The sequence below is a fragment of the Onychostoma macrolepis genome, chromosome 02 (assembly GCF_012432095.1).
Source record: "Onychostoma macrolepis isolate SWU-2019 chromosome 02, ASM1243209v1, whole genome shotgun sequence".
Lineage (NCBI taxonomy): Eukaryota > Metazoa > Chordata > Actinopteri > Cypriniformes > Cyprinidae > Onychostoma > Onychostoma macrolepis.
This window is the reverse complement of record NC_081156.1, coordinates 32586724-32601847: the sequence shown is the minus strand read 5'-3', so window position 1 is coordinate 32601847 and position 15124 is coordinate 32586724. Positions and strand designations below refer to the sequence as shown.

The 15124-nt window shown below is 37.9% G+C and overlaps 1 protein-coding gene across 1 annotated transcript; it reads left to right on the top strand.

Annotated features, from left to right (window-relative positions):
• Positions 1-5181: 5181 nt before the first annotated feature.
• LOC131552702 (C2 calcium-dependent domain-containing protein 4C) lies at positions 5182-13457 on the top strand. Its single transcript, XM_058796650.1, has 2 exons — positions 5182-6518; positions 8434-13457. Exon 2 carries the CDS (start codon positions 8471-8473, stop codon positions 9734-9736), a length of 1266 nt encoding a protein of 421 aa, XP_058652633.1. The 5' UTR covers positions 5182-6518; positions 8434-8470; the 3' UTR covers positions 9737-13457.
• The last annotated feature ends 1667 nt before the right edge of the window (positions 13458-15124 follow it).

Below are 15124 nucleotides of genomic sequence, written 5' to 3'. Positions count from 1 at the left end.
TGTGTGTGTGTGTATATTAATGTGTTTTGTTATTTTTATTCATTTATTTATTTATTTATTTATATGGATGAATTGAACAAAGTAATGAAGGAAGAGGATCAAACAAGTGTACAGCATACATGAATATGTCATGAACTTGGACTTTTCTGCAGCTGTCTACAGGTACATCATTCAGGGTTTCATTCAGGGATTCAGACAAGTTGTATTCAAATCACACGATTGGGTGTACATCAAGGTTCAATGCTTGGTCCTCTTCATAATTAACACACACATCACTGGGTCCGAGGCACATGATTTTTTACGTACCACTGCTGCACTGACAACACATGACTCTACTTCATTTTTTGTACCTTGCTGTATGGTTGCTTGAGTTTTGAGTGGTTGCTAGGTGGTTGCTTACTGACCTAAGTCAGAGTCTGTATGAAATTCAGGTGTCTAGATATGGCTCAGCTTCCTCCTTCAAAGCTTATGGGATTTTCCTGTTTTGTCATCCGCCAATTGGAAATGGTAAGTCCAAACCTCAGAAAAGTAATTGCATACCTCAACAAGCTGTACAATTTGAGGTTTCATGTTTTTAGCACAAATTGTGTGGCACAGAACAAACAGACAACAGAAAAGATTTTAGGCTTAGTAAGCGCCACTAATTAAGACTCTTCTTTTACCATCTTGTTTGTCACATCACAGTAGAAGACAAGACGTATTTTCTCTTATACACTCTTGTAAATAAAGCTTCTTTATTGGCATCTATGGTTCTATGAAGAAGCGTTAACAACCATGGTATCTTTTATTCTGTCTTTAGTGGGAAAGGTTCTTTAGATTATTAATGTTATGCACAAAATGGTTCTTTTAAGACTTGTTCACTGATAGGTGTGGTATCTAAATCACACCAATGGGGTACCTCAGGGTTTGGTGTTTGGTCCTCTTCTCTTTACAATTTCCACACACTTCACTGGATCCCAGGCACATGAATTTTTACATATCACTGATGCACTGACAACATAAAACTCTTTTTTTTTAGCACCTTGCTATATGGTTACTAGTGTGTTTTGAGTGGTTGCTTACTGACCCCAGTCAAAGTCTGTAGAAGTATGTTCTTATAAAAGATTCTATTTTTGGCATCTATGGTTCCATGAAGAAGCTTTAACAACCATAAAATCTTTACATTCCTCCTTTATTGTGGAAAGGGTTCTTTAGATTATTAAAATATTCTGCACAAAAATGGTTCTTTTAAGAATTGTTCACTGAAGGGTTGTTTGAGGAACTCAAATGGTCCTTCTATGACATCACTGCGAGAAACACCTTTTGGAACCTTAATTTTTAAGAGTTTCATTCATTTTAATTCTGATTTTCAGTGCAGTGATATTGTGTTTGTGACATCTGCTAGGTCAGAGCTGTGTCAAGCACAACTTAATTAGAAGTATTGTTTTGATTAGGATCCTTTGGAAAAACCCTTGAAAAGAAAGGAAATGGAACGATGTCTCGCTCTCGTATTGCTTCTGCCAGGAAAATAAAGGCTTTTGTTCTGTGCAGATTACTCCTTAAGCTCAGCTAACTCTCTGGCTGACCCCGCAGACCCTCTTTCATCTCAGGTAAAACAGCTGTAATACCTGAGTGACCTTTGTGATGGCCAGAGGTGACGCAGGTGTTCTTGGCCGGTGGGTGTTTGTGACAGGTTGACGTTGGGATTTATTACGCTCGTCTCCACGCTTCTCCTTTTGTTTAACAGATCCACGTGCTGACGCCCACTGGACTTTCTCGCTGATGAGACAAGTGGGCGATTCAAGAGAGGAGAGCGGAGCAAAATAACTTGTGGCCAAATGTCAGTAAATCGTGTAGCCCGCATCACCATGGGAACGAGCTGGGAAGAGACAACAACAGTGGCGGCGGCGGACCGGGAAGCAGGTTTTTCACTGCGCCGTGTCTGTGGTTTCCTGAGATGATCTTTTTATTCTTTCACAGAGGTTCAGATGTTATTGTCTTGCGTGCTTTGACTCTTTTTCTACCTGGAAAATGGCTCTATTTTAGTCAGAGCCCTGCTTTTAGTAGAATCTCACTGAATGAGTGTAATTTTGAGTCTTTGCACACCGGCGTGAATGGATGTTAAAATAGCATCGTGTTCCATATGGCAGTAACCATTTAATTTCTGTCATTGTAGGCACGTTCTGTAGATGTATGTGGAAGCAGAGGTTTTTCGTCTCTTCCTCCTCCTGCTCCCAGAGTTCAATTGGGTTCAGTAAGTGTGAGAATTACCCGACAGAGATCATTAGACCTGTTGTTTACACTGCTTGTTAAAATATCATACCGTGACATTTTCTCAAACATGTTTGATGGCTCCTGCTCTTGTTAAAATAAACGTTACCAAATGAGCAGAGCAAGTTCCTGTGATGCCTCCTGTAAATCAGCGGTCAGCGTTTTTGTCATAAACAGCACTGAATTTGAAGGTATAAGCATTAATGTTTCCTGTTACTGTATGTTCTGCTGTAAGTTTGATAGAGCTGCTTGTTTTTGAACTTTTTTATTTACAGAAACTGGCCGTGTCAGTATACAGTATATTACATTGATTAAGCACAGCTATTTTTGTGATTCTAGAATTTACAAAAACTCTATCTGTATATTATTTAATAAAACAATAGTTAATAATAATTACATTTATTAATGCAGTAAAATGGGGGTTAATATATTTCATTTCTTATATTTGATTTTTTTTTTCATATATGAAAAAATAGCAATTAGCAAACATGCACAAACAGTGAGTAGTGTATATTTTACAGCATTTATTGATCTTTGTTAATGTTAGTTAATAAAATAGAATTGTGTGTGTGTGTGTGTCTATAAACATACATACCATTTTTTTATTTTCACATTTTAACTATTTTTTTTCTTTTGATATAATTAAATATCATTTTAAATAATTCTTCCAACCCATTTTAAAGGAATATTGGTTTGGACACAAGTTAAAGTCTACTGACAGCACTTGTAGCATGCATACAAAAAACAAGTGTCTACAAATGCACATACTGTACATTGGAAGTCTGTGGGATGTGCAACACTTACGATGAATGTTTGTTAGTTTTTACAAGCAGAGAAATTAATTTAAATTATGTTTAACCATTCAACAGATGCTGTAGAGCTCAACTGGTATTGAACCTGCAGGTTTAAGTTCTTAATTTAAAAAATCTTTACACGGTATCTGTACATATACAACAACGTACATTTATGCATTTGGCAGACTGTTTAAGCCACAGGAATACTGATTTAAAGAATGTACAATGTTATAACTAATATATATATATATATATATATATATATATATAAAATGGTTCTTGATGAGAAAAAGTCTCCTTGATGAACCTAAAGTGCTTCAAAGAATCAGTGAAGAATCAATATAGAATGTTATTGCATGAGTCTTTTGATCTCTTTGGTTATTTGTTTCATATAAAATCTCAAAGTAAAAATCAGACTTGTTTTTGTATAGAAATGCATATGTTTATTTGTCCACAAAACGAAATCCAAGCATTTAAACATAGGCCATTAGATCATTTTTTAAAGATTATAATAGATAAAGATTAGAACAGATTTAGTCCAACCTGGAGATGGCAGAGAAAACTGGCTTTAGATTCTAATTTATTTTTTATGCATAGACTTGTCTAACATTAGTTAGGATGAACTAACAATGAACAGTACTTCTACAGCATTTATTAATCATAGCCCATCTTAATTTGACCCTTTTACATTTTTAAAATCAAAAGTTCTATCTGTTGACATTAGATAATGCACTGTCAACTAACATTGTTTAATTTATGATCCATATGACACAACGTTCAGAAAAGATATTTTACATTTGTTTGATTGTGTATTCTGAACAATTTATTTTTTTGTTTTTCTACAGTGATATCACTGCAAAGTGGCTGCAAAAAAACTTAATCAACTCTTGAAGCACAAATAAAGTGTAAACGCATAACAATGTGTCCATATTTGGATATTTCTGAATTGGTCTGAAGCCATTACCCTCTCTCTGATGATAGACTTTAGATCTGTAAACACTATCATCAGCGCTGAATTGGCCGCACTTGGACACCAGCTTTTGTTATGCTACAGTCAAAGTGGATGATTATCTCAGATGTGCATAATACTTTCTGCAGATAATTAATATCTAATCCCCCTCATTGTTTCATAGAGAGATACTGTGGGCAAAACCACCAACCAGCTTTTGCAAGCTCATCTCTGCATTTGTATTCACATGATGAAGACTTTTTAGATGATGGAATAGAAATGAAAGCGTACTTGCGTGACAGTAGCTCAGCCCATGATGCATCCTGGGAAATTAGAGTGAATGTGATCATTGCGGTACTTTCATAGCCATAATGTTCCTCACCTCTCCAGGCAATTATTTAATTGCATTTTAATGTTAAGCCCAGACAGCGGATGAGAGACAGACAGAGAGAGATGGAGAGAGGCTAATAAAACAGCATACCTGGGGATGTGGTGTTGAACACAATTTGTGTTTTGCGTTAAAAAGGAGAAACACAAATTTCTCTACTCCAGATGCATGTGGATCCTCTGCAGTGAATGGGTGCCGTCAGAATGAGAGTCCAAACAGCTGATAAAAACATCACAATAATCCACACCACTCCAGTCCATCAGTTAACATCTGGTGAAGCAAAAAGCTTTGTGTTTGTTAGAAACAAATTCATCATTACAGTGTTTTAACTTTAAATAGTCATTTCTGACCAAAATACGAGTCCATAATCCATACTTCCTCCCATGTAAAGTCCATCTCTTGTTGACCTCTCATATCGATATCCACCCACATCTTTGTTTAGAACTGTTTTGGACTGTTTTAGCTTGTAAGCAGTGCTTGATTTGTGTGTATTTCTCTCCTGATTCAGACAATATGACTGGAGAAAGCAATATTATGGATAGAGGACTCGCATTTTAGCTGGAAGCGACAGTTTGAAGTTTAAAATTGTCTTTATGAATTTGTTTATTACAGACATGCAGCTGGAGGGGTGTGGATTGCTTGTGGATTATTGTGATGTTTTTATCAGCTGTTTGGACTCTCATTCTGACGGCACCCATTCACTGCAGAGGATCCACTGGTGAGCAAGTGATGTAATGCTAAATTTCTCCAAATCTTAAAACTCATCTACATCTTGGATAGCCTGAAGGTAAGTACATTTCCAGAAAATGTTCTTTTTTGTGTAAACTATTCCTTTAACTGATCCAATGTGTAATAATATAAATAATTCAGGATTTTAAAGATGTCATAATGTTTCGTTGTTTCTTTCTTGACATGTGAGCTAGCCATACGTTTGCATGCACAGACCTGAAACTCTGCAGCTATATTTAATCCGGGGAAAAGATTGTATGTCTGCTGTGATTTTAACATGCCTTTTCTCCAATTAGCTGACTTTTGGAAAAGTTTTCAGCTTTTGCATGAACAATATGGGTGTGCGTTTCCATAGTACTCTCTCCAAGTTTCCAGGGAAACAACAGATCAGAGAACAGCAAATCAAACACAATTATACATCATCTCAGAGCACTATTTAATTCAAAACGCTTCTCTCTCACTGGCCAGCTATAAGATTCCACCAGTTGTGAATAATAGACAAAAAGGTCTAATTGATGAAGCACTTTGAATGGTGCCTGTTGCAGCTCACTCACAGTTATCCATGCATCATGATTTTCCTGACAGAGAGATGTGGTTTTCCTGCATGAGAAATGGCACACTGCCCATTTCTGATTGATTCAATCATGCTATATTCTGCTGTATGCATACTATGTGAAGTATGCAATGCCTATGCTACTTATTTAGAAATGTTTTGGACTGTTTTGGCTTGTAAACAGTTCTTGATCTGTGCATATCTCTCCTACAGTAACTCACACAAGGTGACTTTTTCACAGCTGGAGAAAGCAATATTATGCAGAGGGCTCATATTTTAGCTGAAAGCAGTGGTTTGACATTAATTGATGGACTGGAGTGGTGTGGATTACTTGTGGATTATTGTGATGTTTTTATCAGCTGTTTGGACTCACATTCTGAAGGCACTTGGTGAGCAAGTGATGTAATGCTAAATGGCCCGCAGGTAAGTAGCCTACTTTTTCAGAAAATGTTCTTTTTTGTATGAGCTATTCCTTTAACCTAGTCAATATGTGCTCATCTACTGACTATTTTCAAGTTATTTTTTGCATATATTTTTAAATAGAATACATAACATGCCTGTAGTTTTTAGTAAGCAGTCTGTTCTGTTCCTGTTGTATTCCTTAAGTAGTAGGCAGTATACAGAAGGCTTTAAACAGTGCAGTAAGCAGTATTCTAGTATTCTATTCCGAACTCACTGCGAGTTATTGCAGAGTGGTGCGCGTTACCGTGCGCGCGCACGGTGCGCTATTAAAGCCTCGAGTAGACGCGCAGTGCCAACAGACAGTTCTGTCCTGGAGTGAGAGGTGAGACGAGCAACAACTCATGGATTGAAGCGAGGACGCTTACTTCAGATCCCGACCACAAACCACTTCACGTAAGTTCAACTGGGATTCAACAGGTTTTTATATATATATATATATATATATATATATATATATACAGGAGCAGCTTTGGAAAAGTTTAAATGCATGCATGTATTCATTATATATTAGTATAGTTAATTGCATATTTATATAAAACTAATTATCGGAGCTAAATATCTGAGTATCAAACTATTGCTCATTATAATGTGTTGGAATGTGAAAATAGCAATCGCATCGGTTTTACCGCGTTACAGATGTTCGAAATGATTGTCAAATAAGGTTTTTTTTACGAATAGTAGCCTATTTGTTATGTTCGTTGAGTTTTACATGACATAAAATACCATCTGTTGAACATTTTTCTCTCTCAAAAATATACCAGGTCCGCTATTTTATGAAAAATGGAAAACACTTGCAAAAAATATAGTAGCCTTTCTTGGAATTCCCTTCCTACACTGCTTGTAGGAGGTCCCATATTCATTTATTTAAGTTTTAATATAGTAACTTATTAGAAATTATATCTGTAGCCTATGTATATTTTGTAAGAGATCAAAAAATCATTTCACAATAGCATGCAAAGTCTCTCAAGTGTGCCAATTTAGACGATGTAGATGTTTGTTTAAATAGACAGCGCCTGATATTATGAATAGGAATTACTTTAGAACAAATAAAGTCCCCCCTTTGCAGCTCCGTCTCACTGTTGCGCTTCTGCAGTCACAGAGCAAATACTGCGCAGTCCGTATTTCACATCACAGTGTGCTGCGGTCTCCGCTCGTTAAACACTGACCTGAAGTGCAGCTGTTGCGCAGAGGACTCTGTCGGTGGGGAAAAGTTCCATGCATCAAGTGTATGGAGAAATGACCTATAATAGAGAAAGTGTTTTCAACGTTTATAGACCCAGGGACTCGTACCAAGAACACTTAATACTAACTTTCATTAAAATGATTAAGAAAAATTACTTTGTAAATTGCTTGTGATGCCATTAGATAATGTTCAGGTCACTTACAAAAAATTGAATTATTAAAATGAATTATTGTTTTATCAGTTAAAATGTTTAATATGACTAATTCAACTGACTTCATTTGGTTATACCAGTAAAAATAATTAAGTGTCAGATCAAGAAGAAATAACTCACTAAGGTGCACAGATTCATTTTTTTACAGTGCAGAAACGTCATTAAATCTTTCAATCTCTTTAATATAACCTCATTGTAAACCCAATTCTCACGGACCCCCAGGTGTCCACAGACCTCTGCTTGAAAATCCTGGTAATAGAAGGTAAAATCTATATACTCAAATGTGTGGTAGGATATTGTGATACTGGAAATACAACAAAAATCAATAAAGAAATATTTAGATAGTACTTAATGCAATAAAATCTAAACCTACTAGGTTTTATTGAAGTCAGAAATAATATTTAATATGCCTGAATTAAACCAAATTGCCGAAGAAAAATAATCTATTTTAAGATGAGAAAATAGAGAAATAGCTCATTGAGTCATTTTCATGTTTGTTTGTTTTTTTTGTACCTGTTTGTACCTGCACTTACAGTTAATAATATGCACACATAGTGTTCATTGGCTTTTTGAAACCATCTGTGTACATTCTGCATATATTTCTTATGTAAATAAGCTTTGCGGATTTAATGTGTAATGAAAGCATGATGCTGAGTGCATACTGAGCAGCATCTCCTCGAGGTGACAGTGTACAATTGATAACGGAAAAGGAGACAGGTGTCAGCTGTCTTTAACAATTGCTTTTTAGTGTTAGCAATGTGTTAACATAGTGTCAGAATCTCCCAAGAATCCACTGGGTGACAGTGTACTCAAAGCAGCGAGGAGATGGACGGAATTCAGTTTGTATTTGCATTCATGAATCGCAGGTGTCGGTGTGGGTTGATGATATTTCATCTCGCTCTCTGTGCCCACAGGGTGCAATTGCACATCTCTTCCAGACCTCGCTGAGAGATGTGGCTGCTGGAAAAGATCCGTGGTTCAGTGGAGGGAAACGTTCTCCGGCAGGGAGACTCGGCTGACAAACAGAGCAAAGCCACCTCCTACAGCAACGTCCTCACCCCTGACAAGATTCCCGACTTCTTTATTCCGCCCAAATTGGTATGCTGCCCCCCAGAGGAGGAGACGCCGGAAATGAAGCCAAAAAACGGGCTCCATTCTTCCACGTCCGAGCAGACCATATGCTGCAAGACGCCACAGGGCAGTCCACGCAGCCCGCGCCTCATTAACAAGCTGGCTGGAGACACCAAGAACTTGCTCAAAGCTGCAAACCGCCACATCATCCAGATTGAGAGCGCAGATGACTTGGTGGTTGGGGAAGTGGGCGACCTCAACACAAACGCAGACCCCCAATCCCAGACGGCCATGTCCTTGCCCTACGTACCCAAAGCACAAACCTCCTATGGTTTTGCCACGCTCATGGAAAGTCCTCACACAAGACGTAAAGAGTCCCTCTTCCATAGCGACCCCACAAGTCCGCTCACCTCGCCCAACACCCAACGCAGGTCGCAGGGTAACCACTTAAACCCCAGCGACTGTAACGTGTCCCATTCCAACCCCTACCGGTACTTCAGCGGAGGGGAGAGCGACACTTGCTCCTCGGCTGAGTCCTCCCCATTCAACTCCCCTCTGTTGTCTCGTTCCGCATCCCTCCTCAAGATGTTCACCCACGAAACCCAAGCCAAAGTGTCCCGGGCCAAGCGCTCCTTCGCCCGGCACAGCTCTCTCTCCACCGACGAGTGCAGCTCTGTGGAGACCAGCCCAAACATTCAGAGGCGCTTACGTTGCCCTCCTTCTCCGGCATTCCGAGGACGGAAACACGGAGGCAACATGGATCGCTTCATGCAGCACACCGTCAACCTCCACAAAGGAGGAACTCTCCGCATCTGCACAGACTACGATATCGACGCTGCCAGGCTTCACGTCCGCGTGCTAGCGGCTGAGGATCTCTACGATAAGCAGTACGATGTGAAGAGCATCAACTGTTGCGTGGCTCTGTACCTGAACCCGGGAAAGCTCCAGAAACAGCGAAGCACCATTATCAAGAACAGCCGCAACCCTGTCTTCAACGAGGACTTCTACTTTGACTCCCTTCCGGTTGCACAGGTGAAAAACCTCGCCATCAAGATGAAGGTAGTCAACAAAGGCACCAGTCTGAAGAGAGATACCCTATTGGGAGAGAGGGAGGTACCCCTGAAGGAGTTGCTTTCTGGGATCTAGAGGTCAGATTTCATCCTCCAGACACACCAATGCAGTCTTCACCTAACAGAACCAGACAAGGAAATATCCCAGCTTTGATTTCGAGTCCTCAAAGTGATTTGGTCCCTTTGGTTGTAGAACTCTCCAACTAACTATTGCAGCTTCCCAACATGTTTACCAGCAGTGAGAGTGTATAGATGTACAGTACTGTATGTGAGATATTCTGTAAATATGGCCCATGAGTGTACAGGCATGCTTCGATTGTATACATGTGAGTTTCCAGGGTTCGTGTTCGTGTTGAGACCAATGTCTTCTCGGTTCCAGACCCTGCTGTGTCTCACTGTTGGAGACACCGATAGATAAAACAGCTCCCATATGGCGTATCTTGACAACAAAAGCACATTATTGTAGACTGAAGCTTTGAAGTCACTAAAGGCCAGATGCAAATGCATGCTTCATCAGCCATTTGAGCCTTAAAATGATGAGAATGACAAATATATATTTGTCCCCATATTACTGTAATAACAGTGTTTTGCCTTATGCCTCTTTAATTCCGCTCTTGAGACTGTGACATTTCTTTCAATCTCACTGTAAAACTGGACTTTTGAACGCTGAATCTGTGCAGTTAAAAAACACCCTTCAGCCTTATTGAGTGACAAGCTGCTCACTTTGAGTGACACGGGACTTTAGAGAGGGCGTGATTCGTGATTGGACAGAGCATATGACATCATCATGAATGTCAAGACAATGTGATTTCTGTAAATAGAAAGCCCTTTTAAATCTGCTTCTGTGTAGCTGTGTCTGAAATCACTCTCTATTCCCGACTAAATACTACGCAGTTTGGAGAAAGAGTTCAAAATACTACATAAAAACAATTGTGCCAAAAATGACCATTGGACATGCTTGTGATAATGCTATGGCATTTTTTGCTGTAACTTGGATAGGCATGGGTTCTTGGGCACATACCATGGTTTTGACACTTACCATGGTGATTTATATAAAAATGGTAATCATGCAGTACTGTAGTATATGTCAAAGTATTGTAATATTGCAATACCTGATCTAATACCATTGCTTTATCATGGTAATATCATCGTTTTTTGTGCATGTACTGTGGAAATACCTTGCTTTTGAACAAGTACCATGCTGATATCATGAAGTACCATATTTACATGGCAGTCTATACCCATATTTTTTCACATGGCCCAAATTTTTGGACATGTAACCTGAATATATCATAGTATTTTTTGAAGTGCCATGATACTGTGTATGTCAAAATATTGCTTTACCATGGTACTGTTTTTACAAGGGATATACTAGTAACCAAAAGTTGCACAGGTCAAACTGTTATACCGAGGCTATGCTAACATACACAATGCTTGCAAAGAAGTTTCTTCAGAACAACAACGTATGTGTTTGTTTCTAATGGACATTAACGGTGCCCACTAGTGCCATTTTAGCATAATTCTCAGGTTAGGGAACATATTGCATTTTTGTATGTGTGCGTTTTAATTGAGTAAGTTGTTGACTTGCAACAGTTTATGGTGCATTGTGGGTATCGTTTAGTAAAGTATAAAAATGTTCAATAAGATGTGGGGCATCCCCCAGGAAATATGGCGTTTTTTTCATACAGTGTTTATGTTCAGAAAGTGTTCAGATGATTATTCTTCTATTAAATATGTGAGTTTTGGCATGTTTATAGTAGATGTGTGTGTAGATGTTTTCCAATGGGAGAAGTTGCATGGCCAAATGTTCAAGCCTACGTGTTTTCTTTTCTATTGTTATTGAGTCAGATGGTGAACATGTAAAATATAACCTCGCATCTTTTCTTCACATCATCCCCTGTATTGGATCCACAACACTATAACGCTATTTTGTATATCGTACTTGATACTTATTTTTACCACAGAGCAAAACAGTGACTGTACATTTTTTCTCCAATTTTGGACATGTATTTTTCTTATTCATTTTCTCCACCGGTATTTTGAGAAAAGGGTGTTAAATAATAATAGGCTGAAATGAAAAGTGTCTTGAAAGGTTTATATCTTACAGTTAAAAAGCTGAAAATGAATTTTCACCTCACCCTACGGTTCCACATAAATATTGTTGATTAAAGCCGAGTCAGATCAATTTTGAGTTTAAAATTACCCTTGTATAAGACACTGTAATGCGTCATACATGGCAAGCTCTTTGTTTGACCTAAAGAGTGTCCGGTAATATTCCTGAAAGCTCTTCAATCAGGTTGCCGCACTCTTCGGTTCTTGAGTGGATTCACACAATTGTACCGCTATTAGAAGTGAGACAGATTGTCTCGCAGTTCTGGCTTCAGCTCAAGGTAACACATCTGTGTGTTTTTGATGAATCATTTGCATATCCTTAAGGGTGAAGTGTGTAATTTATGTGCCACATGCGACACCAAATGGAATTGCCACTAGTTTTTCATGTTTTGTTTTGTGAGTTATTTCCTTGTGCAAAAGTTATTATTGGTTGCCACCTTTGGAAATCATTTCAGTCTTTTGATTGAAGATTTTTTTTTTTTTTTTGGAGTAACATGCAGATGAATCATGTCACAGTAGCATGCAAAAATTGGCCCATTGTCTATTGTCAGTAGTGTAGCGATGCATGAAGTACAGCTCACTTTCAAACCAAGCATCTTTGTGGCAAAAGTGCATGATCACCTTTAACCTGTTGTGAAATCTTCATGGCTAAATCTTTCTCCCACATCCAAAATTCCCTTTTAAAATGCAAAAATTCTAAACATTAAGGCTCAGAAAGTGCATTAAGAAAACAGTCAGTTTTCATTTCATCTTGACTTCAATTGCTCTTTTAGATTTAGTTTCATGATATAGCAGGTGGCATACATTTGAATGATCAGTTTTAGTGCTAAACAGTCTTTCCCTTTAAATGCAGTTATTTTGGGTTTTCCGTTTGCCATTTTTCTTTCATTCATTGATTTGTACCTGAGCATTTTTTGCTCTGTTGAGTTACCATCTTTCATCTTTCATTGAAAGCACTTCCATGTCACTTTTGCCAAGCTGAAAACATATTATATATTAAAGGGGGAAAAAGCACTTTGAGCAAACGATCTGCAATTACATGAATCACTCCATATGTGCTTCATGTGAATTTTTCTCCACTGTATACTTCCAGGGTACAATGATTCATTTATTAAATTATTTCCATTTCTATTTTCAGCTCTCTTTCAAAAAGGCCAAATTAGATTTCCCATCAGAGCCACGTAGAAAACAGAAAGCCTTATTCTTGTCGGAGACCGAGCTCTTTTTGATTGTCAGAGAATTCAAATTAGAAGATGAGAAATAGATTCCAGAAGGGATTCAATATGGGGGGTGTTAAATTACTTTAATTTCCGTAACCATCTTCCTGTGCGTGAGATTAAAGTGTCTCGCACTTGTGTTTCAGATAAGTCATGGAAAATGAAGTGCCTATCCACTGTACTTGATTCCCGCTCCTTCCCTGAGCCCGTCACCAGCCGCAGCGTTCCTATGCATGTGTACATAAACACCCCTCACCTGTGATGTGCCGTTTCAAACCCGGGAAATCAACATTCCTAAATAGTGTGGTGTTTCGGCTTGTTGTTATTCTGAAGACGGATGTGGTTATTTTTGTTTGTTTTAGCTTCTTTCCAGTGGTTTATTCTCTCTCTGTATCTCTTCTTCTTTTCCAGACTGATTTTCTATTCATAACTTTACTGGATCATGCTGTTGCTTTGTCTATTTTCTTACCTTGCTCAATAAAAGTTGTGTAGATGGTGTACAACAATTGATCTCTGTCCTTTAACCCTCAGTATTGAATCCAGTCCAGAATGTTTCTGGAGATGTGAACGTGATTTTATGTGAATTTTCAGCTTTTCGTGCACACACACACGTTTTTGTATAGATACTTGCATAGCCATACAATATCAACAGCATCTAAATCTTTAGATACATAAGTCCTTTGAGCTTTAAAATTCATAGTGTTGTTTTATTGCATTTCTATTTTACACTCATGGCTGAATTTAATTGTCTTGAAAATTCTACAGAAAGAGTGCAAATTACATTACTTTTATAAGGATTTCATTTATATATGAATTTTCCATTAAAAAGGTCAGACAAAATTTCTCCATCTTTTATTGCTAAATGAGAGTTGCGCTATGGCATTGTGTATTAAACTCAAACACCTGCATTACAAATTCTTGCAATTCCAATTCTAACCTGATTTTAATGGATTTGTAATATTTCTAATCTCTAAGAAATGTCCGGAACACAAAGTACAGTGTTCAAATGATTTTTCACCATTACAATTTTGAATTATGCATATTGAAGGAACTGTTCCAAAACTTTAATGTGAAAGGTACTGGTAATTGTCTAATTGTGGTGATTTTATGATTTAACAGTTGCTGATCTAGTCTAATCAAATAAGAAAAACTTTCTTTAGAACATCAGTACGTTCTGTCTGAGCCTGAGAAATCATAATTGGACACATTATGTGTTCTGGGCTTGTGTCCAAATGGCAGATTTGTTGTTTGTGTTTCTCCAGGTGCGCTACCGAAACATCTGAAGATGCAGTTTATGGTGAAATAACAAAAATGTGTACTTTGCGATCAAAAAAGTTTTGTACACATGCAGTGTGTGTATTCTGATAGCAAAAAGCCTAAATGTTGGTTTCATCACACCGTAAAACCTTCTTGCAGCTGCTTGAGACTCCAGCAGACCTTCTGGCAAACCATATCTGAGATGTCAGATGGCATCTTTGACAGCAGCTTTTCTTTGCTGTCGTCCTATAAACCTTTGGCTGGAGAAACACCTGAGATGCTTGCAGCTCCTTCAGATTTGTCATTGGTTTCTCAGTGGCCTTCCATGCATGGTCAGTTTTTGAACATGTCCTGCTTTGGTCCTGATTTATAATTATACTCGAGACAACTCTACATTACTGATTTAACTGAACATCACTGATATTAGTAGTGTAAGTTCAAATGAGCCAATGGAAGAGATACAAAAATGTAGTAGAAACAATTTTCACTAAGTAATTGCTATTGAATTTCACAATTAAAGAAATGACAAGTAACACATTAATGTCATTGTTTTTGTGTCCAAACACTTTTTGGGATTGTTGTACACATAGAAGTATATAGTTTAATTAATAAATTCTGAGGTCTGATTTGTATAGACGAATGTTTTTTTTATTTTATTTGCTGAATGAAAAGTGTTTTCTTTTACAGAGTGAGTCTCCAGCAAGCTGAACAACGAATTACGCTGTGTTATCTTCTTGTGTGAGTATCTCTGGTTAACAAGGTCAAGTTGTTTTTGTGAAATTGCAGGTGGTCTTTGTTGTCTGTAAAGGAAACTTTCCCACTTTAGTGCTTCTTGATTCTGTACTACTGTCTAGCTTTTCACACTGTACAGTCATCGG